Source organism: Chironomus tepperi, unplaced genomic scaffold, assembly GCF_022539635.2.
Source record: "Chironomus tepperi strain 1889 unplaced genomic scaffold, CSIRO-AGI_Ctep_v1 contig_219, whole genome shotgun sequence".
Lineage (NCBI taxonomy): Eukaryota > Metazoa > Arthropoda > Insecta > Diptera > Chironomidae > Chironomus > Chironomus tepperi.
Window position 1 is genome coordinate 2,377,257 of NW_027226341.1, and position 27,448 is coordinate 2,404,704.

Below are 27,448 nucleotides of genomic sequence, written 5' to 3' on the forward strand. Positions count from 1 at the left end.
TTACTGACTCAATTGACATAGCAAAGCACATCCTCTCATAATCCAATGGTCGGGACTTTTATCTTCTGAACAGTCAAGAAGCATTGCGATTACAAAATTCGTACTGTGGCCTGTTGTTGAAAGAATTCCGCGACGTTCAGCTGTTTTGTATACAGGGCATGTATACACATGTCTTGGCTTTAATTCATCTTTTTTCATTGGGCGAAGCCATATTAAAGGCATTTTATCATGAAGTACTCTTGGATAGGATTCTTGCAAGCAATGACTAGAACGATCCCAACGTGCACCATCAAGAAATAGACCGTAAACATAGACGCCATCATCGGGTGCAGAATCAAGTTCATCAACACTTTGTATTTCATAATCGAAAATTAGCAAGTCAATTGGAATTGAATATTTTCGTGCATAATTTTGTTGAGCGCCTGTCAAAAATGCTTGCGTAAAATAAAAGCCAGAAATCCAATAATTTGTCGGTGGTCCATCATTCATCCAATTTTGAAGGAATTGCAGTCGCTCAAGAAAATCATTAACATAACTTCCTAATGGTTTTAAACTTGGATACGATTTAGCTGCCCACATTGCTGGAATTTTTCCTATGACAATTGAATTTACAACTTGCTCAACTGCTGGAGTTATTGATATAAGACCTTTAATTGCTTTTATGACAACGTTAAGACTGTTTCTTATGTTTTCAAGCATTATATTAAAACGTCCCATTTCCTGTACCAAGACAGTATTCATACTTTGATGATAGCTTGTTGGATATTTGATGCCTGCTGCTTCAATGTCAAACTGTTGCGGAAGTCTTGCCAAAATATCATTTGAGACTTCTATAACGAGCTTCTCACTTTTACTAAAACTTCCAGCGCCGGATGTTGTCTGAAGTAACAAATTCAATTTTAATATTAGAGAAATTAATTTTTAAAATGAAAGTAAAAGTAAAAATTTGATTTGGCCAATAAAGTTAATTAAAGTGAGCATAAAAACCTCTTCTTCCATTTTATCGAGACACTAAAAAAATTAAGAACTTTTTATGGAAATTGCAAACTTATTTCAAAATTATCTTAAAGCTACCTCTCGTTTGTAAATATCCTATTAATTAATATAAGCATGTAAGAATAGATATACAAAGTTAAATTCTAGGGAATATCATACAAAATATTAAAAATTACCATACGATCCTATTATAATGATTTTATGATACAATGAATGCATTAGAGATAAATAACAGATTTTATGTGTAAAGGAGTGAGAATATGAAGCAACCTATAACTTGCCTGTGTCAATAAAACATTCAGCAACAATGTGTTTGTTTCTTGTTGATCTTTAATTATGTCAGCATTATCATGTAATCCAAAAACTCCTGGACTTGCATCAGCTGGTAAATTTTTGATGTACTTGATGTTTTCTTCATATTCAGATAATCTAGGTACTGTGTATTTTCCATTGTCGTCAAATGTGTAGTCTTCATTTAACAAAACTTCTGAATTATAATATTTTCTTAATATAGTATTGAGACAACGTCTATCCCAATCATCAGTAACTCGACCACCATAATTACATTCGCCCGTCAAATATTTCAATGCTGTGTATTCAACTTCCTCATATTCATTGAGGAACATCATCAATTGCCTCACGCTGATTCTCAAGTCAGTTTCATTAAATTCATAGCCAATATTCCATCCAATCGGTCCAAATTGACGACGTTCTTGTACAACACCATGGAAAAAGCATAAGGAAAATAGAAGCTTCTTGAAATTTCTCGACTGCTTGTTTGATTCAAACCATTCTGGATCATTGATTGGGTCACTTTGGAAAGAACGCAAAATATTGTTTCTTAATCCTTTTGGAGGTTCATTTGTCATTTTTACGCCATTTTGCAGAACAACAACAGGAAAATCATCAGATGGATACGATGTCAACCACAAACGAAAATCTGGATGTGTTGTATCTGGCATAAGTCCTTCACAAATTCTCTCAAGATTTCCCATCCAACTCTTAGCCAAATGACAATTTTGAAGAATAACCCAATTTCCAAACTTGGTTCCTTCATCGATCTTTTTTGTTGCAATTGGTCCTTGACCTGACCCAATGACAGTGAACATAATCGATTTGCTCCATAGCCCTGGTCATCTGCAAATTTCAATAAACTTGCAACCGGATCAGCTCCTGGTGTGAGGATGAAAATTAATGGAATACAGCAATGAGAATCTTCATATGACGAGCTAAGATCAAATGGAGGTGGCTCGACAAATTTTTGTCCCATAATTGCTGAAAGAAAAAGTAAGCATAATTTTGATATACTCCTTAAAGATATGCAACTTGAATCAAAACTCACATTTCACGTAGTCTTTAATAGCAGGAACTAATTTATCTGAACGGAAGCAGCGTAAAATTAGCATTTTATGAAAATCATTGAGTTTATCCCAGGGCTTCGGTAATGGCATTTTATTAGGGGCATCCGAGTTGTAATATTCTTCCCATACTCTCAGATTCTTCCCAATGGTTTCATGTAGTCCTTTAAATGCTTCAAATTCTGATAATCTATGAAATTCAAATATGATTTAAGATACATTTCATAATGAATGCTGAGTAGAGCATGTAAAAAATATTTAAATTTCCTTAATTTTACCTGCAAATCTCATTCCAAGTTTTTGTTGGAATCCATGTGCTCGGATTTTCGTGTGGGTTATGAAGACCAACACCTCCAGTCAATAAAAACATCCATTCCTCTTGCTTCAATTTACCTTCATCTTTCATTAAATTCACTGCCAAAAGCAATGAAAAAAGAAGCTTGTCTCGTTCAAATAAACTTCGACAAATGTTAACGTATAGATTGTATGTAAAATAGCTTGTCAATTCCGATAGCCTTTGCTCCAAGTCATCAACTTTTTCCGTGTTATCTATTGCATTTGTAAATAAATTAACAAACCATCCCAGACTGTATTGATACATAGGATCTATGTTTGCAAGCTCAACAATGGAGAAGAAGAGAATCGTAGAATGTTTTGCAATTGGCGTATAGCCAAGTCGTGCAGTATCGATTTGCTTTTCTGTCACTTCAGCAACTGACTGCTTTTCATTAATTTCATTTGACAAGACTTTAGATGAACTTAAAACTTGAACAGCTGATTCATCTTCAAGAATATTTCCTTCCGATGACAGTACTTCCAAAATTTTATCTTCTATTTCCTTCAATTGCTTCTTATTTTCTGCACTTTGAATAATCAATTGATTCTTCTCTGTCTCAAGATCGGGTCTTTCTCGAGCAACAGTTATACCAAGCAATTGATCTTGAAGACCTATTGGTGTAATCATAAAGTTTAATAAAGTCACTTTGACAGCAATTTCAGGCAAGTAATGTGGATTTCTCATTTTTGTTGTAATATAAAATCGGAAACTGTCATTGTATTCAATAACTGATTCGCCCAGCTTGATGCACATTGTACCACCTTGTTTGAATGTTTGTCGCAACAATACAGGCTCAAGTAAAGGCTCAATTTCTTCACCAATATTTTCTAACAATACAGGCAGACCAAATTGAATCGAATTCTCTAAAACACGAGTATAGTCAGGCTGCGATAATCGTATTATGCCAAGTCGATTTGCTTTCTCCATATTTTTAATCCACTTGTTTGCTTGCCCTTGTGGATCAATACAAAGTGGCCATCGTCTTGCGTTATTGATGATAATTGCACTTTCAATTGAAAATGAATCACTTGGTAGACCAAAAATATTCCATGAACGAATCAGCACAGGATCACCAAGGACATTTTGTAATTGAAAATTTGTTGCACACATAATTCCCATAGATTCGCATTTATCTCTCCATTCCTGAATTTGCTTTGCACGAAAGCTACTTGTAAAGGGTCCAAGATATGCAACAACTCCTGATGCAATTAAAACATCTCCTGTTAATGTATCATAGACTTTTCCAAGATGAGTTGCTGCTTCACTCCATCGAGTTCCTTCTCCACCTAGTCCCGAGATTAATTCAGTTGCACGTTCAAGCTGCTTCGTACAGGCTTCAACTTGTGTTTGCTTTTCACTATTTACAGGAAAAAGTAAAGTTAAATTTAGTGTTTCAAATCTTTTTTGGAATCAAATTCACTCACTTTTGTATTGCAATTTGTTCATCTAATTGCCGCTTCAATTCTGCAAGATTTGCCTCTAATCCAGCCAACTGTTGTTTTTTAGCTGCTAATATGGACATTGCACTCTAAAAATGTAAAATAAATATAATTAGCTTTAACTGGACTTAAATAAAGTCATCAACATTAAAATTACATTGTAATTAGCTTGAGCTTCCTCCAGAGCTGCTCGTTTTGGTGCCACAACTTTTATCACTTTATCATATTCAACAATAGCACTAATCCATTTGCATAAACCTTCACAGGCTGCTGATGCAGCTTTAACTTTCTCGGGATCGAAACTTTCATTGGAAAGCACACGTTCTTGAACTTTCTGAATTACTCTGGACGGTATATTATCTTTATCAAAGTGTAAAAGACTGTCAAGGAATTTCATATCTGTGAGAACCTTCTTTGACGCTGGCCAATAATCTTCTATTAAGCCAACTCCACTTGGGTTAGGAACCTTTTCTGGTTTTACATCCTTCATTATACAGATTCCTTCCATTACAATTTTAACAGTAAATGGAGGACTTTTCATTGTTTTTACAATTGTCACATCCTGTGGAGTAAGTGTTTGCAATGCTGCATTGGCCTCTTCCAATTTTGGAACGGCTTCTGATAATTTTGCATCACATTCTTCCTTTATAGCATTTGCAATTGTTGCTTGATCAATAGCAGCTCCTTCATCTATCATGACTTGCTCGCGTTTTGTATTTGCAATTTCTTGATCTTTCTGTACTTGAGCTAATTGTTTTGTGACAGTTTCAGCTGCAAGCTTTAAGGAAGGCTGCAATTCTTCTAAATTTGCCTTCAATATGTCAACCTGCTTCGACGCAGTTTCTAGCTGTTCAATTCCAGTAAGATATCTTGTTCGTAAACTTTTAGTTTCATTCCTTTTCTTTTGTAGTAATTCCTTAAATGTATGAATAAGTTCTAAATATGATGTTGGCGTTACATAATTATGACGATTTAATCTTTTCAAAAATTCATCAGATAACTTTTCCGTTGCTGTATGAAACTCCATGCACATGTCAATACAAATTGGACGTTCCATATCAGACAATTCAATATTTCCAAGAAATCTGGAAGCAACTGCAAGAAGTGCATCATCTGGCCAAGGTTGGAACCAATCAATCGTACAACAGTTGACTATAGCTGGGAATTTACGAACACGGTTTCTGAAAGCACTGCCAATCGGTGACATTGAAAGAACCACGTGTAATTGCTCACGAACAAGCTAAAATTAATAATTACGTTTAAACGTTAATCAACAAATTATGGACATTTTACTTACATTCACAAACATATTAAACATTGCCACTGGGCTTCCATCTGTCTGCAAGCTTTTGTCCTTGGCTCGATCAATTTGCCTCATTTTCTCCAAAATTTCATTTTTTTCTTCCATATTAAATAAATTTGGAACTTCGCCAGTATTCAGTAAGTTACTAACATCTTCCAAAAATGATTCCTCTTTTATTTGTACATCAGTGAATAGAAAAGCTCCTTGTGTCTCGGAAGAACTAACTTTTCTTACAATATTCTTCACATCCTCATGCCATTCGTTCATGCCATATTGACGAGAAATTTCAACTTGAAACGTTTCATAATCATTGATATGAGCAGCTAAACGTGTTAATGACTGCCTTCCTGATCCACCAACTCCGATAAGTAGTGCGTGACTTCTTGGCGGTTTTATGATGCGACAAATTCTTGACAAATGTTCAATGGCAAATCTGAACAATACAAGATTCATTGGTTTTTTGCTCATATTATTAAACTCTACTAAATAAGCTTCTACTGTATAACGAAGCGATTCTAATTCCTCGACCTCCAAGTACAGTTTATTATCAGCTTTAGGATTTGTGAAATCACAGAATAAGAGCTTCCTCAAATCACTTTCTGTCAATGGTTTTTTCGGTTCTCGAACACGTGCAAACAGTTCCTCTGGATCAACACCCATTTTATCTTGTATAGTCTTATAAAGCATGTCAAAAAGCCACATTCTATCTGCTTCGTCTACAAGTCGATCGCCATAAACTCTTATGATTTCATGTGTCCATAATCTTCTCATTGTATCAATTGTTTCAGTTCCTTCAGGTACGGATAATAAGACACCTTGTACAACACGTGAAAAGTCGCGTAAATTAAAAAGATAATGACATTTTGTAGGTGTTGGAAGTAAAAATGTTCTTGCTTCTTGATAAATGGCCAATGTTGAATTTACAATTTCCACAATACATGGATCAAACTCTTTGGAAAATCCTCTTGTATCCAAATGCCATAAAACAATTTTACTGAATATAGCAATCAATGTCTGTTCTTCAAACTCATTTATGACAAGAGTATTGAAATGTCGTGAAAATCTTGGAGTTATTGTATTTCCTGAACTCGGCGGTCCCAAAGCACAAACGAAATGAATATCAAAAAGCTTCATTGGAATGTTCTCCTTTCGATCATACCAAATTCCATGATCCATCCACATTCTCAGCAATTCTATTGGCGGTTGAGCACCATAAGCTTCCTTCATAGGCATAGATACATCATCAACAAAAATTACACATTTTTGTCCTAATGGTGGACCGAAAATTCCTTTTCGTCGTTTATCTAATTTCGACATAATTATATCCTGTGTTTGATTAGCAGTCGTTTGAGCTGAGAAATTCATCAGCAGTGGTTTAAAGATTTCTGTATCATTTTTCTTTAACAGAAAGTCATTAACGTAAACAGATTTTCCAGTTCCTGTTGGACCAATTATCATGAAATGTTTTGAGTGCTTTACAAGTAAATCAAGTAAAGTATATGTCCGTATGGTTTCAATTGTTGGAACTATAATTTGGTTCACTGGTTTATCACGAGGAATAGCTTCCATTTGTTGGACATCATCTGCCCATGGACGCCATTTTCCTTTGCCTTCTTTGATAAATCTATAATCAAAAATTGAGCCCATCTTTGGTATCGGAAAAATGAAAGGCTTTTGAAGTGGTGGGACTCTGACATTTTCCGGAATCTTATATCTTTCATTCAACTCATCTGGAAAATTTTTCTCTAGCAGTGCACGAAAAATTTCGGAAAATTTGTCACGACTTTCTTGAAATAGTGAGCCACCAAGTGCCCATATTGCTGAGAAGAAGAAGATTCCCTCTATTTGTGCTCTGATTTCAACTTCACGTACCGAAGCATCCTTCTCTTTCTCCTTATCCTTATCTTTACTGTTATTTTGGTTATCTTTTTCTGTTGGCGGTGGCGTTACAATTTTCCACTCATCCATGAAGCAATCAAAGATGTTCATTACAGAACGAATCAGGTTTGAATCAGAAGTTGGAAACATTTCCTTAAATCCTCCTTTTCTTATGAACCAAAGCAGAAGTGGACAAAATCTCATGAACATTTGCATGATTGTTGACCTGTTGGACGAATTGATAGCTGCTGGCATATCATTCATCCACGAATCAAGCAAAGGCTTCCATCCAAGAGATGATGGTTCCATATAAATCATGCCACAACGTGAAACCTAAGAAATGGAACATTTATTAAATACTTAAGCTTTAACGGTAAATATAAAAATTACTTACAGTTGCAGGACTAGCCGCTTCCAAGTCCATTGGTTCGAAAATTAAATTCGTTGTAGGTGCAAGCTGAATAATTTCTCCTGACATTAAACACAACTTTTTGTTGTCATCAAGTACAGTGTTCATATTTTCAATCCAAATAGCATCAACAGGTCCATCAAATATCAACCATTTACGCTCAGATGTTGTACTCATCGCAAAATGTCTATAACTAACGGCTAAAATGCCATCACTCCATTCATGTGAAATTGGATCAAACTGTCCATAAAGTTGCCCCATCGTGATTGATTTCGGATTAATAACTGTGTAAATTGCTTTATGTTCATCCATTCCACCACACTCTTCAATTATTTCTAAAGCTCTTGCAAGCATACGATATGCTGTTGTTTTTCCACCAAACGGATATCCAACAATCATGAGACCATGACGAACAAGAATCATTTCATAAATTTGCTGTATCTTCTCTAAGAATGGATCTGTACACTGAATATTATTTTCATTGCAAGCTTTGTGTACAGCATTATTAAAAACTTCATAGTCAGATTCTGGCAATGAAATTCCAGGAAACAAATCAGAAATAATTCCTTGAAACAATGGCACATCATGACTCAAAAACTTGGCAAGATTAACATCTTTAATTGACCGTAATATAAGAATATTTTCAGACTCATTGGGATATCGTAATTTTAAAGCTCCTGCTGCTTTTAATACAGACTTTACAGCTCTCATACCATAATCATAATGAGATTGTGATGAAAGTTGCTCACTACAAAGTCGATAAGTTGCAACAATTTTTATTGCTAATGGTTTTGCTTGTAAAAATCCATATGAGTAAAGTTCAATTTCAGCAATCAAAGCATAATCAGGCACCATCATAGCTACAGATCTAAACAATGATTTCAAGTTGTCAGGTAGTTCACTACGTCCAGCGTAACCAGGATTCATAGTAATAAATACAGCACAGGTCGGATCCAATAATATTTCAGTTTCTTCAAAAATTATTTTCGATACTCCTGAATTGATTCCTCGTTGAATTGTAAGGATCTGTTGAGCCACAACAGACAATACTTCCAAATCAATACGATTAAATTCATCAAAGCATGACCATGCACCGCATGATGCAAGACCTTTGAAGAATTTTCCTAATGCAATGTAATCAAGTCCATCACTACAGTTGAACACAACACATTGTTTAGCGACAGCTTTTGCAAGATCCTTTGTTGTTTCAGTTTTACCAGTTCCTGCTGGACCTTCAGGAGCGCCACCAAGATGAAGATGTAAAGCACCAAAAAGCGTTCTGAAACAGCGATCTGTTAATGGTGTAATAACAAGCCTAGTCGTGTTTCCTAAATATTCGTAGCCATAAGGCAATGCTGAATTTATCATTCGAGTCACAAGCTGGTCGTTCTCAATATAATAACGGAGCTAAAAGTAAACAATATCGTAGAATATTCACAAAGATACTAGTAAGTTTATTTCATTTACCTGACTTAACCAGTTAAAATCATTGTCCTTTTTCGTATCATTTTCAATTAAATCTGTTAGTACATCACGTCCATGGACATCAAGGACTACCAAAGCTCCTAATGTTATTCGATTTTGAAGTGACAATTTACCTCGAACAAGATCAACAATTTGACCAATTTGTTCCGAGCATTTTTCTGAATATTGTCTTAAAGCATCAACAGGATCTGGCTGCATAAAGCAATCAGTTATTTCAATCGTCCAATAAGTCGTTGAGATCGATTGAATGCATTGACCTGGCCAATCAAGTACCCATTGATGACGAACAGAACCTTTATATGATTCCAATGCAAGCATTATTTGATTTCGAATGGATTTTTTCATGGATTTCTCAAGTTCGGAAAGCCATATTTCAACTTGTCCACGAGCCTTGGCTGTTGAAATGACATCATCAAGTGTGACTTCTTCTCCTTCACTCGATTTCATAACTGTTACATCCAACGATTCAGTAAATGTAAGCGTTGAAATTCCTTCAAAGCATTTTTTGAGATGTGGTTGAACTCTTGTTGGATCTTTGGTCTCAGACAATATTTCAAGAAGTTCATCATTTGATAGGAAAAAGAATCGTGGAAAGAATGTTCTCTTTTTCTCTAAATACTCATTTAATCCCTTTTGAATTTGTTCCAGCAAGCCATAACATTTCTTTAATTTTTCAGACATTTTGTCAATTTCAATGACTGCCAAGACTTGTGTATCTGATGCAACAGCTCTCATGAGATCCTTCCAAATTTTATCAACAGCACTAAATCTTCTTCCTTCTTCCGGCATCTGAGATTGAATATCAGGACTGCCGAAAATTGGCTCTAGATACATCCATGTAGCTTGTACTTTAAGCCAATCATCAAGAATTTCTTGTAAAAGCATTAACTTCTTCTCCCATGCATGAATTTCCTTTTCGAATGGCTTAATATAAGGAGATCCTTTCATAGTTTGAGTTTTGATAATATGATCATCAAGAAGTACTTGAATGTCGTCAATAGATGCAAGAATGTATGTTCCTGTATCGCGATAAGAATTTACAACAAAATTCATGTCACCCCATTCATTTATCATTTTGGACATTCCTTTTTCGAGATTGTTTTCTTTGGTTGCACTTTCAGAAATTGACTCAAATTTACTGACATATTCAGCAAGTCCATAATCGATTAATTTCTCAAGGGTCATATCAGGTGACTTTTTAATTGGAAATCCAATAATTTCAGATACTTGTTCCCAATGACGATCCTTCATTCCTGGATTTCCAAGTGTGTTAATCAACGGCATGTGCGTTTTAAACTCATCAATCGAGTTCTTAATTCCTGTTGCTAACTGTTGTGTATTTCTTGAATCCGCAAATTGTTTCTCTAGTTTGTAAACAGCTCGATAAAGATTTCCAATCAATTCTTCAATATGTTCTGGTTCATAAGTTCCAACTTGAGTGTGCATCCATAAGTCATGCTTATCCATAAATTCTTGACCAGCATCGAATAATTTCTTGTATGGTAAAAGCTTGTCAGCACATTGTTTACGTAAAGGATACTGAGACATTTCCCATGAATATGCTGCTTCCTCTTCATTTATTTCATCTATTTTCACCATTGCAAGCTGAAGTCTGAATAAATTAAAGTATAAGATATGTTATTGCTTTTTAAATCATATAAAAGTGGTTGCTTACTTTTTGTCCAATATTGTTGCCTTCTTCTTGTATTTTGATAATTTTTTCAAATCACCCCACTTGACATATTCCTGAACTTGTTCCCAGAACAAATCAAGATCACGTCTGAAATAATCAATTCTCTTTCGAAGCATCTCCTGGTACTCAATGACTTTTTCTGCAATAATCTTCTTATGATCTTCAAAAACTGTTGGCATCTTCAAATACCATTGGAATGTATTCGTATTGACTTTAATTTCCAATGGAGTCAGTATTGTATAGTCTGTTAAATACAATAGTTGTTGGAGATTCTGGAAAATTCAAATTAATATTCAAGACATGACTCAAAAGTAAGAATTGAGTATGGATACTTACCACTCGTAAACGGCTCTCCATTGCTGGTATAGTAGTCTCTTCAGTATGTATTGCATACTTTTTTAGTTCCATTAATGCATTTGTGTCTTTGGGAATTGCTAATAATTTTGATGAAATGTCTTCATATTCAGCTGTCATTTTCGACATTGCATTTTGTTGGTCTGCAGTAACTTTTGTAATTAACTCTTGTTGCATGAAACGTGCTAGACTTTCTAATGTGTCAATTAGTCCTTCGCGATGGAATTCATAAAATCCCATTGTTACTACACCAAATACTTTTCGTGCAATTTCATGCTCAATTTCCTTATAGTGCTCAATAAGCTCACAATATTCTTCAAACTTTGGCTTGCTTTTGATGAAATTTTCGATTTCATCAATATTCTTTCCATTCATAAGATCCATATAGTCATCAAAATCTTGCATCCGCAGTTCCGGTCCAATTCGTTGTTCTTCAAGTAGGAAATAAATTCTTGCTCGACAATTTTCAATGATATCATTTGGAATGGCTGGTCTTAAAAATTCACCAGTTGGTTGGGAATCAGCATAAACTTTAGCTTCAATTCTCGGTAAGGAATTCCCAGCTTTGACAATAAGATCAATCATTCTCAATAACTCTATACGAAATTTCGCAAATGGAGGGGCAAATGCGAGTGTCTCTTCATCTTCAAGCAATACTGTCAATTTAAAACCTTGATTGGTTTTTCCAACATCACATACATAATGTGTATATTCTCGTAGACTTCTAATGCACATGTCTTGTAGCTGTTGTGTCATCAAGGCTGCTACGGAATTATAAAATCGTTTTAATAGTCGTGGTTTAGTTGTTTCAGGGACAAGCTTCTTTTTGGATCCACGACTTATAATTGCTTGAATTTCACCAAACCATTTCTCCTGAAGCATTGTTTTGGCATCCTCAATTTGTCGATTTATAATCATTGTAAATTCTGATAAATCATATGCTTGACCTTTGCTAATTATTTTCTTCATATCTACGTAGCATGTATTTTTGAATGACGTATACCAAATTTCCAGGATTTGCGATAAGCACGGATTAATAGCAAACAATGTACGTTTAATTTTCATTCGATTCTCGTCAAATCGATGACGCCACTTCATGGACATTTCTTTTAATTCCGCACGATATTTTGATTCTTCCTGTCTGTTGATGTTTTTGCTCAAGGCATCACCTAGCACAAAGTCTATAACTGCTTTTTTAACGGCTGTAATATAATCCTCTTTCATTTCTGCAGTAATTGACTCCAACACGTCATTCCATTTTGTTAATTTTTTTGGAATTAATTTGAGGACTCGCGTCAGAACTTTCTTGTCTAAAGGTGCTACGTGAACAGTATCGATTCCATGTTTGATATAGTAATAATATCTCATGATTTCTTTTTCCTTCGCATCAGGAAATGAACCATCGTCACGGGCTATTTCTTCTTCAGAACTGATAATAAGGTTGACTAATTTTTTGCGGAACTCCTCTCGTTCCTTTCGAACAACTGTGTAAGATTTTACTTCTGAAATAAAAGATAGAAGAATAAATCAAGAACTGATTATGATAAAAAATAATTGACTTACTTTTTATTGCTTTCTTTGTCTTCCTCTCATGTGGACCTTTCAATGGCTTCAACTTTGCCGAATGTTTCAGCAACTTCTCGGGCAACGAAAAAATATTTGGTCGCGATAAATCCAATGGTGATGTAGGCAGATTTAATTCTCTCCATAATTTCTTTGAAGTATATCCAACATTAGCTTTGCTACTAATTGCTCTATTTACTATTTCTTTAGTTCCAGGAACTTTTGAAAAGTCCGGATGCCTTACGCTCATTTTTTTCTTTTGAAATTTTTAACAAAATAAAATTATTGAATGGTTGCTATGATTTTAAATAAAACATGCATCCTTGACACCAGACTTGATTTATTTGAAATTGAACTTTTAAGGAAATTACTTTAACACTTTTGGATGTTATATCCTTTGATATTTATGTTTATCTTGTGATATTATTACAGCAGTTGATCTTAATAAGTAAATAAAGTCATTATTTAAAGTCAAATTGTATGTTAAGCACATAAATTTTAATTTAATTTTTCGATATATCTCTTTTTAGGTCTTAAAGCTTTAAAATCTCCACTGCAACTAAAAGTTTGTTTGTTTTTCCTGTTGGAGTTTTTATTAATCGATGTTACCATGGGAAATTGTTTGATTTTTTTGGGAAACACCTGTTGAAGAAGCTCTGTGGTAATTGTTAATGAAAACTTGTGGAATGTAAATATCAACAAGTGCCAGTATATACAATTTTAGTTATGTGTGGAGTTATTTGGATTGTAATGCGCAGTTTTAGTTAGGTGTGGGGTTAGTTGAATTGCAATGCATTTTCATGATCATACTCATGTGAGGTTAAGCTTCTGCTATTTCACAGAAAGGAAATAAAGCTTTTAAAAATCACAGCACGGGTATTTTAATTATTAATAATATTTTTGAATTATTTGGTGTATCGTTTCTTAGAAAAAATGACAAAACTGTTTTTATTGATCCATTAAACATTCAAGATGTTGACATGCTCATGATTTATAAAATATATTGAAAGTAAACTTCATGTCTATATAAAAGTATCTTCGAATCTTTCTTACTTCCATTCAGTTATTTGAATTCGTACTAATAAAATGAAGGTTCTAATATTGTGTACATTGTTAGTATTTTGTGTCATAAGGCCAGCTTATACATCTAATGGCAGCAGTATCAGACCAACAGCTTCAACAATTGCAAGAATTTTACACGATATTGTAGATGTAACGTCTAAAGAAGTAAACATTATAGCACATCGGGGTTGCTCATTTGTTCGAGATATTGTTGATGAATTTATGAAATTAAATAATGGAAATTCTGAATCAATGTTTTTAATTCAAAATCCAAATCTTTTGCATGCTCAAACTGATATTATTCTCCAATGTTCAATTGGTCAGCTTTCAGAATATGATTCAAATTATGGAACAAGGAGTTTCGAGCTATCGAGATCACAAAATAAATTCATTTTTTGTCCGGAACTAAAAAAAGGCTTCATTTCCACTTTTATTGACTACCGAATTTCCAATGCTAAAACCTTTTATTTGGTTGACAATGATGAAAACATTCAGATTATGAGAATTAGAAAGCATACTGAAGATAATTGTCAAAAAGGACTGTCAATTGTTAATTCTTTTAATATTAAATCAAATACGTGGACTGTTAAAAATACAAAAGCAATGTATCAGACGCAAATAGACTTTAAAGGTTGCCCTATCATATTTGGAATAGGAGATTATAAACTACCAAATATTTTGATGTCTGGACTTAATCACGAAATTTTAATGGCTATGCAAGGGAAATATAATTTAAATGGACAATTAATAGTCATTAAAGACAAGTCAATTATGAATATGATAGACATAATACTAGATGTGAAGACAAGGAAAACTTCAACACCTGATGATTTGTACTTTCCATTGGAAAATATTGAATTGTATTATTTGTTTTCTAAAAAATATGAGGATTACACCAATTGGGAAGTAAGCATTAAACTTTATTTATATATGAAGACTCTTTATCAGTGGTGGGCAACTTGTGTTTCGCGGTAAGCTATTGTGATTCCAAAAATACTTTGAAAATTCCATGAACCAAATGATGTTTCGATCGAGGCTTAACACGAAGATGTTCCGTGAATAGAAAAAGTTGCCCATCTACGAGCAGACAACGAGCATTTTCATGAATATGCTCATAAAATTTAGTATGTTCAATTATATTGATTGAGTATGCTCATGAGCACGTTCATTTAGGTGAGTATGTTCATTGTCTGTCAGGGACCACTTCTCTATATCCCTAAATATATAAATTGATTATATTTAAATTTGACTTTTTTTTAGAAAATTTTCATGACTTTTGATCAAGACACTTGGATTCTTATTATTATCACAATCATTGTACCAATATTATCCATCCAAATTATAAACCACTTTGACAAGTCTGTTCAAAACTTTATCTATGGAGGTAAAGTTTATTCACCAACATTAAATGTATTAGCGATTATGTTCGGTGTCCGTCAAACTCCGCATTCTCGAGGCTTACCAAAACGTAGCTCTACAAGAGTGATTTTCATTTTATTCATATTTTACTGCTTGATAATAAGAATATGTCACCAAAAGTTGTCTTTTGAATTTTTAACACATGGAAATTACGGTAATGCTCACTATTCAGTTAATGATCTGATACATAATAATTACACATTTATTTCTCTTAAAAGAGACTATTTTTATCATAATACTAGCGGGTTTCCAAATTTTAAAACTGTGGATCCAAACGAGTTCATGGAGATTATTACAAAAGAATGTAAAAGTGTCGATTCCAAATATGTGATTATGATGAACTCTTTATTAGAAATGCAGATTAAAAATTTTCTAAATTATTGTAGTTGGATTAAATTAACCATTAGTGTTAAAGATACGTTAGTTTTGTCCGTTCCTCAAAAAAATCAGCTATCAGATATAATATATGAAACAGTAAATGGTTTGATGAATGCTGGCATATTTAATTTAAGGGTTAAACTTTTTTTCGTCAAGAAAAATACTTTCATCATTTTTTACATTTCCCAAAAGTGTTAACTCTTGATGATCTAAGCTTCTATTTTGAAATTTGGTTGACATCTCTTTCATTTCCAATATTTGCTTTCTTTTGTGAATTTATTATTTATAAATGTCGAAGTCATTCAAGAATCTTGAAGAAATATAAAGAACAAGACACATTTGGATTTATTAACATTCCTATCAATGCTGAAGAAATTCAAAATAACCAAGTTATGGAAATTACGGAAAGGAAGCTTGAAGTTCATATTGAAACAGAAATTGACACTCCAATTTCAATCAAGGAAAATGAAAATGTAAATGGAATAGCTGAAGATCAGTCACAAACTACAGAAGATGTAACAGTTCCTAATGATTCAAAAGAAGAAGAAGAAGTTCAGGATGTACCTGATGAGAATGACTCTGTTAAAGATGAAGACAAAACAAAAACTGTTGACGTTGCTGTTGACAATCCGGTTGATATGCCTAATTAAAATCACAAGTTTATTAATACAATTGATATAATCGATGTAAGCATTCAGTATTTGCAGTTTTAAACTACCTATTGAGCACATTTTTGGAAAAATCAAGAAATAAATGATTTTTGTTTGTGGACCACCAGTAATAACTGCTTATCAAAAAAACATTGTTCTGTTCAGATATTAAAATAACTTCCTTTAATGGAATGATTTTTTCTGATTTTTATAAAGCAACTTATAACAACTAGTGCCATCTCTTTGTGAAAGACAGCAACATCGAAAAAAATTATTGCTGTTAAAAAAATTACACTTTACTCTACAGTTACATATGTAGCATATTCAAAACGTTTTAATTTAATGTACTAAATGAAAATATCTATTAGATACAGTGTTATTTGCTCACTGCAGTCAATTTGTATTTGTAAAATGTGTCAATCTAAAATTTAGAGAAAAATATCCTAAAAATTGCAATTTTTGTGCCTAATAAAGGACATAGATCCAAAGAGTATGATAAGATTCAATTAAATTTTGATTTTAACGGTCTCGGTTCAATATTATTATTGTCACTTCTTAAATACCTCTAGAGCAGTGGTAGGCAACCTTTTATTTTTCGCGGCACACCTTGGTTGTAAGCCTCGACCGAAACTGCATTATTCGGTACATAGCTTTTCTAATTTTTTTAAAGGCACACTAATAAGCCGCAGCACACAGGCTCTCGTTGCTCTAAAAGCATAAAAAAAAAACGTTTTTTGATCTCCAGTTCCAATTCATTTGTAGGGTTTTTGATTTTATTTCTTCTAAAAGCATTATTAATTTGAATTTTTTCCAGAAATGATTTGAGCTCTGGCTACACCCTTGATTCTGTCCTTTAATTATTTTTTTAAACTAAAAATGCGCCAATATGATTAGTGTTATTACTATATGAAGTGAATTTTAGACGCCAATTGAGAGAGGCCATGGATCACAGAAGATATGTACGGCAAGCCAAGTAAGTGAGCAAGTAAGTAAGTACGTCACACAGATAATAAATTTTATTGCGCTTAACATTTTAACAATTTCAAATAAAAAATCATTTTGTAAGTCAAATTTTTAGTAATAAATCATGCGAATGGTACCTAAACAGGTTAAACACGTTTCTACCTTCCTCAATATTTTTATGAGACAAGAAGAAAATAAGATACAAGTAGGATTGATCATCCATTAGGTGAAAGACTGTGAGCATCTTTATAAATTTATGCAAACAATTTTTTTGGAGGACATGGAGTGTTGAGAGAAAGAGATACTTTTGTTTTACGTAATTTTTGATAGATTAAAGGAGTGTTAATAGTTCTTCTTACATCGCAAATAGGTTTATAATCAAAAATCTACAAATAATATACAACTGAGCCTGAAGAAAACTCGTGCTTCTTAAAAAAAAATCCAATAAAATATTATTTCGACAATAACAACACTCAACCAATCTACTTGAAATGAGCAAAGAAAAAGGAAAAAAAACTTTCGTTTTCAGTTTGGTGCGAAATTCGCAAACGATTAATTTTGACTGCCGTTGATGCACGCTTGTCTCTTCTCCTCATCGTACAATGACCCAAAAAAAAATATATAAAATTTTGGCATGACATGTAATTTTTTTATATATACACAAAAATTTCATTTGCAACACTTGATGATGAGCATTTGCTAAAAACATTTTTAAAAAAAAAAAAAAAACTTGTCTTTTGAAATTAAATTGAAGATTTCCTTGGGTGCAATGAGTGGATAGATACTTTGTTGATTATATGGATACGTTAAAAAAAGAAACGATTAAGAAACATCACATTGGATACTTATATAACCTGTACTTATGTCAATTAGATACGATTAAGGTGAAATGGGTTTTTTGTGATTTTTTTATTTTGCTAATTTGTAAAAAACATGATTAAAATGTGAATAAATTATTAGATATATAATAATTTATGTATGTTATAGTTGCATGTTGTGAGCATACCCGACGATTACCGATTATATATCATTCAAATAACAAAAGACTTGAGGATATTATTTGTATGCTGTTCATACCATTTAATTAATGAACTACCATACCTAAAAAATTTCAATTTTTACTATTAGCATTTTTTTACTTTCTTAAAAGTGCTCTACCTTAAGCTAAAGAATTTAGTAAAGTATTTTCCCACACATCCTACAGAAATAAATTTTAAAAACATATTCTTTAACCCTGATTGCATTGAAATGATTTCTATAATTTTGATCGTACAAATGCAAAATGCAAAAAATTGAACAATAAAAACAGATAAGTATAAATTGCAGTAATTCCTTCTGGTAGCGAAAACAACGTACAACATACAAATCAGAAAGAGTGAGAGAGAAGAATTAATTGAAAAAATACCGAAGATTTGTTTCAAATCTGCATTAATGACACAGAGTCAGAGAACATAGCAAACAAAAAAACAGTAGCGTCTCATCCAAATGGTAAATGAATCGAAACAATTTGCAATTACCGGGGAGACAATAGTGATCATATCGAAATTTTTCGCGTGCAATTGTAAATGCATGCACAATGACGATATATTGCAAGTACTGAATTAGCAGTAATTCATGTTATCAATCCTTCCTCTTTGTAATTCATCAGTAAAGTGAATTTTATGTCGGTTCTCTTTCTAATTTCAATTTATTATTCTTCTTTCTTCTTCTATGCTACCTTAATTTGATTACGAGAGGAAGATGAAACTGGTATAAAAAGTTATGTACAGCAAACGATTATGAAGCATTTTTCAATGACATCAAAAATGGTAGATTCAATTAAGCAACATGCTCACTTACTTACTGTCCTATGCAGAACTTAGATTACAATAAAATGCTTTCCATCTAACTCTATTGCTAGCTCTGTCAAGTAAATTGTACAAATTCTCTGTCCGCACGTTAAGCTGACATTCCATCATCACAGTTTAGCTATTTGAGCTCCAGGACATCGTTTACCTTGCGGATTCCAACCAAGAGCGGTGTAACAGACTTATGTTTCTGTCCCATCATTGACCTTCTCTCTCTCTAACATTATTTTATGTCCAATCACAACGTACAAAAAGCATAACTTGCTTTTTTCGCTAAACTTACACATCAATTGTGATCAATGACATTCCTTAAATTTGCCCAAAAACTGACAAAATTCGTTGAAAATGAGAAATGGTAATTAATTTTCAAAAATATATATTAATATCCTGTTGAGCCTTAGTTATAAGTGGCAATCATATTTTCAAACTAGTCAACTTCCAACAAGTTTTTTGTGATTGTGTATAAAAGTCTCAAAGTGACAATTTTCAAGACGATATTTTCAACAGAAATATGCACAGAAGTTTATAAACCTCGATTTATTTTTGTAGATATATTGTACAAAAGAAATATAAATTTTTCAGTGTGCTTTATTGGATAGTTTTGCTGGTGATCATGTTTCAATCAACATAGATAAATTTTCCCACAATGCAGCTTCCACAACCTAAATGAGTGTCTGTAAAAATTAGAAATGCAAAAGAAAAAACAATTTTTAATTTATTTTGAAATCAACATTTTATTTTTGTAATTTTATGGGATTATAATTGTTTCATTAAACATGTAAACATAATTTTAAGACGGCTATTTTTTTTTTTTAATTTTTAATTCTCTCTCATTCAATTAATTCTCAAAGTATTTTGTGTATGTGCTTATGAAATTGTAATGACAAATTAAGAAATCATTTCATTCATTTATTTAAATTTTCAATATAATTTGAAAATAATTTTTACATAAATTTGATATGTACTGATTTAAAAAATGAAGAAATGACTGGTCATCAATAAATTTTAATTCGTCTTCTATTGGTAAAACAGTTAAGCACTAATAAACTTATTTAAATCATTCAAAAAATCTCAACATAATAAAAAATTTCAACAAAAACAAAAATGCTCTTTGTACATAACTGGTTAACATAAAATTAACATTAAAAACTAAAGATTGCAAGCTACTAAATTTTAAAATTATAATTTTTTTTGTCTTTAATTGTAAAATGGCATGTCGGATATTTTTTAATTTCATTATTCTTAACTTTAATTTTACTGATTTTAAATTTAATGAATTTAAAATAAAAAAAAAAGTTAAAATTTCAAAAATCATAAAATTGTATACTTTTGTATCTTTTATGGAATTTCCTTTAATCTTCAGCTAAGCATTGTTAAATTATCATTTATAGAATTTATGCATTCACTTGTGTTTTTTAGATAATAAATTTCGGAATCAATTTCATTGATGATTAAACAATACCAGCTGATTTGAACGATTTGCATATCTATACATCTAAAAGATTTGAAACATAAGTTAAGAATGATTTATTTGTAAGGTATTGGAAGAATAGGAAAAACTATGATTGTATTATGGTCCAATATCAATGCTATTAAACCCTAACAGACAAAGAGCTTGCTTTCATCGTTCAGAAAGATCATTTCGATACCTAAAAACGATCTCGTTGCTTGTTAGGGTAAAGTTAAATTAAACAAAAAAAACTAAGAAAAGATAATCAAAATTTTAAAATTTAAAAAAATTCAAACAATTTTGTAAGAAATAAAATTAAGTCAGATTAGTCTAGAATCACACAATATTGAAATTTCAAACCAAAAATAATAAAGTCAAAAGATTTAAAAAGTAAATTTTCAATACAAATCATTCAAAATGAACTATCAGTTCAAAATAAATTACAACTTAATTTTATAAAAAAAAAAATTCACCAATCTTATATTGTCGTCCCAATTTGCAACCCATATCACTAAGTTACAAAAAAATTAAATATCACAAAAATTAAATTAAAATTTTTTTTCCCAAATTCATTTTTTTACTGATTCAAATAGTGTGCTTTATAAAAAAGATCATTTTATAAAGTTAAATAGTTTTCACATCTTTACGATTAAAATTTAATATCAAAGAAGAAATTAAGCATCTCGCACAAGAAGATGCAAATTTTGTAAAATGTCATAATAATTCTCATTACGTATGAATTTCATATAATTTGTGATTGTATATTTAATAAATATAGAAATTGTATTCAATTTTATACTATTTTTTTGTTTGAAAAAGGCATAGAGTGTCTTGTTAAATATATGATTCATATATTTTATCATTTTTAATTTCCACATAAAAATTCTACCATCCGAAAAATAGATAATTCAGTGATTGTAATTTTTTTCATTCATTATTTCTTTATAAAATATAGATGTACTAAAAATGGCACTTTAAGGTTATACTTTTTTTAAAAATTTCTTTTTTTTTCACATTCGTTTTTAATTAGAAGAGATTACGAATAATAGTTTAATATGTCAGTAAACCACGCGAATAATACGTAAAAGAATTTATCATATTCGATAATTTTATTTTTATTTTTAAGAGTGCAGTTGTAATTTTTTTCATTATGTCGAAGTATTGGATATTATGTAATAATTCAGCCTAATTTTAATTAAGCTTAAAAAATTTATCAATCATAAATGAAGAAAAGAAAAAAATGAGAGTAGACTTGATTGACATAAGTTTTAAGTAAGAATGCGTGATACTTAACGGATAGTCGGGTTAAGAAGCTTACCGAAAAAAATTAAAAATTAAAACAAATAATAAAGAAATCGTGATGGCTACTTTAAGTAAATCTCCCTTTCGTAATTTGTACACTTAAATGGCAACTAAAGTAATTAAATAATCCAAAATCATTCACATATTTTGTAATATATATGATAATGTTCTTATTATTTATTATGTAATTATAGTGGTAACAGTTATTATATCAACCTAAAAATATAGTATTTGGACAAATGCTAATGCGAATCTATTTATAAAGTTACAAACAACTAAAACAAAAAAAAATATAATAAAATAGTAAAGTCTTCTATCACTGGCAGTATAATAATGAAATTCATTCACCCTGTACCCTAGCTCCATTAAAAAAATTAAACACTAATCTTAACCGAAGGGAAGGAAAAGAACTTCTCAAAACACGCACTTCAAAATTTAGATAAATTAAAATTCCTTTATTAACTCGAAGCCAAAACATAATTTCACGATTTTTAAATGACAAATGTACTGAGAAACACGTACAGACTAAGAGCATGCTCATGAGTATGCTCAATTATATTGATTGAGGATACTAATGAGCACCTTCATTAAGTGGGTATGCTGATTGTCTGTTAGGAAAAGGCTTTTTAAAATGAATCGGTTCTGAATAAAATATTCAAATTTCGGGAAGGTTTTGATCTTTTATTGATTAAATCTGAAGAAATTTGAAAAGATTTTAGAAAATTTCACATGCAAAAAAATTCATTGAATTTTCTATGGAATTTAAAAAAAAAATTAAAAATTTTTCTAGCATATTAAAATTGAATTATTTTATATTTTCGTTTAATAATGGCCAACCTCTTATTTTATTGTATACAAATAACGATAAAAATTTTGAAACGAAATTTTCTTGACATTTTTTAAACATTATTTTGTTATCTGATAAGTATATCATTTACTTTTAGTGATGAAAAACAACATCTAACTCACGAATATAGTTTAAATTACTTTCGTTTCGTATTCTATAGTAAAATATGAGAACTAGCTCAAATTTTTATTTATTTATTTTCTTAAAAAGCACGATTCAGCTCGGCTGTATTTCAATTAATCAAAGAATACATTTAATTTCATATTTCTTCATAGAGAACAATTAATTAGTTGATGTGTGATATTTATTTAATTTTTTTTATGTCAATGGATGGAAAACTTGTAGAAAAAATATCAAAATCAAACTAAAGATTTGGCAAAAAATTGCAAAATATTTAATTAAATTTGACAGTCAAATATTACTACACACTAGTCCTAATTGATTATGCACACAAAAAAGAGGAAAGTTAACTATGTCAATAAACTCATCAAGTCTTTGTGTAAATTTTTTGTGCAAATTAAAGCAATTTTCGTCTATAAAATTAGTTCAGTTGCAAAATTTCTAAAAAAAAAGTTAATTTTTTTATATTCATCCATCGAAGTCCACTTATATTCTTATATAGGTAGTAAATACACATAAAATTTTCCATATTTAATTTCATCCTATTTAGATTTTGCGAAAATAAGGTATTGTAAAAAGATATCTGTCAAAATTTTCATAATTCTATTCATGCACTGCATTCATTAATTTAAAGTGTAGAAAAATATATAAAATATTTTTTTTTTAATAGTTCCATTCGCTTAAGTCAATTGCTTCATTGTACTTTTCCCAGACCTTTATTTCCCTCCTCTTTCTTTTTTTTCAACTTCTTTCCTCTTTGAATTTCAAATTATTTTTTTAGTTTTTGTTTTATTTTCTCTAAACAGTTAAATGTCACATTTGATATAAAAAAAAGCTTTTTTTCCTCTCTCTGTTTTTTACTATCTTAAGGTACATTTGTAGTTCTGTGTTTTGTCTTCTTCTTATTTATTGTAACATATAAATCTAATGATATTTTATTTATTTATTAAAAATACATCTACTTTAATATTTATGTATGATTATTGTGAAAGTCCAAGCAAAATGCTACTCTACCAATTAAAAATGAAGATTTATGTTTCTTTTGTAATATTTTTTCTTAGTTTTAGTTTGTTTCACTCTTATCTTCTTTATCATAGGTATTTGTAAGGAGAAAATAATCAGAAGTAGCAAATAGTTTAATGATATTTAATTAACATTTCCTTTTTACCTTAAAATCTATCATTATTTCTAATGCCGTCTTCTATGTAATTTTAAAGCATATTTTATATGCTATAAGCATTTTTAATGTCATATTCAAGTACTGCACTCTCACACTAATTCTATTATTTATTTTAATTACTGCACTTATCAAATATAAATATATTTTATATATCTCATATGTATTATGGTAACATATTATGTTTCATTACATTGATAAGAAGGAGAAGAAAGCATGAGACACTTGAGGTTGGAGTATGATAGAAAATCAGAAATTAAACCTAGTGATGGACAACCTTTTACCTTTCACGGTACAACTTGGACCGAACCATATGGCATACAGTACCCTTACAGACAAACAGAACGCTTTTAGGTACCATAATGGTATTACTGTACCATGAAAGCATGCTCTTTGTCTGTTGAGTCTGGGATAGTTTGTCACGGCACACAGGTTAACCACCACTGTTTTAAAAGGATTGTTAGAACATAAATCAAAGTAAGAAAAAGAATAATTATGAAATGTGAAAAATCTCCATGAAAAGTGACATACTTAAGTAAATCTGATCACAAACCAATCAAAACTAAACTGGATTTAAAAATAAATTCGTCATTAAATTCATTAGGTAATTTCTTCTCTCCTTTAAGTCCAATAATAATGATAGGACATAACAATAATGGTAATAATATGATTTTTTAGTGAACTGATTCCTTTATCTTTACGAAGTTATAGTTGATTATGATTGTAAGTTGTCAGGTCATTTGGAGAACATAAACATGTTTTTTTGTGTTCCTTGTCGTATGAATTTTTAATTTGACAGATGGAATTGTTTAAGATATGTATAAGTTAATCATTTAAAACAGCAATATTTTATCAATTTTTTTTTGATAGGGGTAAGTCAGGAATTAGATTTAGAAAGGCAAGCTGGCAACGAACATATTTTCGATGAGTGGTGGTGCTGGAACTAAATCTTCAAGTTTAAGATAGAAGATTCGTTGCAAACCTTGAACACTCAATGATCGTAATTCAGGTAATTTACTCAGTAATCTACTGAAATAATGTGGTTTTCGTTGTGCTTCAGAGTTGTATGTGACATGATCGCGTAAACTATTAATCACTTTCAATTGTAATTGTTCAACCTTCTTCGGTTCCCTCAATCCATGGCGCTCTGTTGGATAAAAAAGAGAGAATGATATAAAAGTTATAGTAAGATATTTAATGCAAAGAAGATCATGATGATGTTGATGTTGTTATGATAAATAAGTAAAAGCAATTAAAATTGCTGTATGCGAAATTTATTATAGACTTTATTATGGAAATGAGGAATATTTAAATAAAATATTTATTTTAATGCTTACCTGTAACGAGTGTTAAAGCGCACAGGCACGCAAAGGCTGAAATATCAATTTCCATTGCGTGTAGGCTTTTACTAAACTCAAGAATGGCATTCAACCAATCACCAAATGATCGCTGACACTGGAGTTTATGTAAAACAGTTCCATTGCAGAAAACAATCTTTGTGTCGTCAATGCGTGCGCGATACGAAAGTCTTAAGACAAATAGCTCTAATGATGCTGATTGAAATAAGAGATCTTGATCTTCACGACATAAATCGTTAAAGCCGGGTAGCTTCTCAGCAAAATGTCTGATAACATCAACGGAAGATGTTAGTAAATTGTAAAATTGTTGGATTTTCTCTGCTTCGGATATTGATGGCTCAACAAGTGATGGCTCACGATATTGATTGTAATCTAATGTGGAAAGATCGGGACTTGTATCAACATGTGCGCGAACTAATGCTGTTATAAGTGACACTGGTGGGCTTGGCGGTGATTCTTGTGGTGATTTTGGTTTTGATGGCAAACGTCCACGACGACCCTTTAAAGAGTCAGTTCTCACAACTTCTTTAACCATGCCGACAGCAAGACATTTTTGAAATCGACAAAATTGACATCGATTTCTTCGTCGTTTGTCAACTGGACATGCTTTATCAGCAAGACATACATATTTTGCGCCTTTTTGGACAGTACGTTTAAAGAATCCTTTACATCCCTCACATGTACGAACACCATAATGTTGACATGCTGCAGTATCGCCACAAACAGCACATAATTGTGATGGATTTTGATGTGCAATTTTTTGAGCCATTGCTGCTGATGATCCACAAATTGTCGTAATACCAGACATTGGTGAAATTTCATTTGCATTTAAAACATTTGGATTGTTGTTGTTAATACATGATGGCGAACTTGATGCAGAACTGGAAGTGCTTTGCATTGTCGTTGAATATTTACTATAAATAGGTGTGAGTTTAGGTGGCTTTGGACTCTCGCTGCTCGATGTTGATTCAGATCTTTGTAAAGGTAGCGATGCACGTCGAGTTGTTTGTGCCGTTACATTGAGATCTGACACAGTTGGGAATGTTGGTAACGAATATGTTTCGTGAGATGTCGTGCCGTACTGTGTTAAGTAAAATTATGTAAATAAAATTTTATCATCAAAAATTTGAATGTTTTAAGAGGTAAAAACAACTTTTATAATTTTTTTTAAATCTACGTCACTAAAGTGTATTTTTACAAAAGCTACTCACCATCGGATGTGAATCGTAATGATGATGTTGATAAAAGTTACCAACATTTTGCAAATATTCTGAATGTGTTTGAAATCCACTATAAGGAGTGGCATGATGACCTTGCTGATAATTTGCAACACCCGTTGTGTGGCCAGCAACATTGAAACAATCTTCGTCCATTTTTAAACCAAAATCGGCAAGTTGATTGTACTTTATTGGATATGTATCCTGAAAGCTAGGCAAAATTGGATTTGTATCCAATAATTCAGCAGATGTTTGTGGTCGTTGAATATTCACTGGAGCTGCTGGTGATGATTCGACAGGCTGTCTTGATGTATTTGACAATGTTGGATCACTACTTGATCTCAAACTCAATAAACCTAGTTCTTCCGTTGACGATGTCTCAAATATTAAGTCTTGTTCTTGCTCGACACTACGTGGATTTGTTGGCGTATGTGGATGTGATAGAAACGGAGGCTCTTCTTTAAATTGTGTAATTGTAGGCGTCAATAAATCTTGTGATGTCTCTTCCTCAATGCCAACAAGTGTATCACTTGATGAATTGGAATGCTGTGCCTGATGTTCAATAAAAGCACGATCTTGTTGATTTTGTGAAAATAAAATATCCGAAAATGATGATTCGAGATTGTGAATTGATTGCTGTTGTTGACTTAATAATTCTTCTTGTTGTTGCTGTTGTTGTAGTAATAAAAAATCTAGTGATGGTGATATAGAGCTGAAGGAACTCTGTAAATAAAATAATAAAAAAAATGTTTAGTATATTTTACATGCTCAGTATTATTGATAAGTTTATATTTTGTTCCCATACGTAGAAATTTTCACATAAAATTGCTCCAAACTCTTTTT

At 31.6% G+C, this 27,448-nt stretch overlaps 2 protein-coding genes across 4 annotated transcripts in view; both read right to left on the reverse strand.

Moving 5' to 3' along the window:
* On the reverse strand, window positions 1–13,065 carry LOC139090705 (dynein axonemal heavy chain 7-like). The gene is given in 14 exon segments (XM_070640503.1): window positions 1–879; window positions 1,278–2,086; window positions 2,089–2,271; window positions 2,339–2,544; window positions 2,633–4,048; window positions 4,116–4,219; window positions 4,288–5,370; window positions 5,428–7,323; window positions 7,384–7,644; window positions 7,706–9,127; window positions 9,188–10,817; window positions 10,881–11,170; window positions 11,235–12,751; window positions 12,816–13,065. Coding segments are annotated over 14 exon segments (11,946 nt in total).
* A 9,657-nt stretch (window positions 13,066–22,722) lies between these two features.
* Hr38 (Hormone receptor-like in 38) overlaps window positions 22,723–27,448 on the reverse strand; it is a 28,892-nt gene continuing 24,166 nt past the window's right edge. For all 3 annotated transcript variants that reach the window (XM_070640584.1, XM_070640581.1, XM_070640582.1), the window contains exons 3-5: window positions 26,600–27,328; window positions 25,368–26,469; window positions 22,723–25,177 (exon numbers count right to left, since the gene is read on the reverse strand). In XM_070640584.1, coding sequence (XP_070496685.1) covers window positions 24,921–25,177; window positions 25,368–26,469; window positions 26,600–27,328 — 2,088 coding nt within the window. In that variant the 3' untranslated portion in view covers window positions 22,723–24,920. The remainder of the gene's footprint in view (window positions 25,178–25,367; window positions 26,470–26,599; window positions 27,329–27,448) is intronic.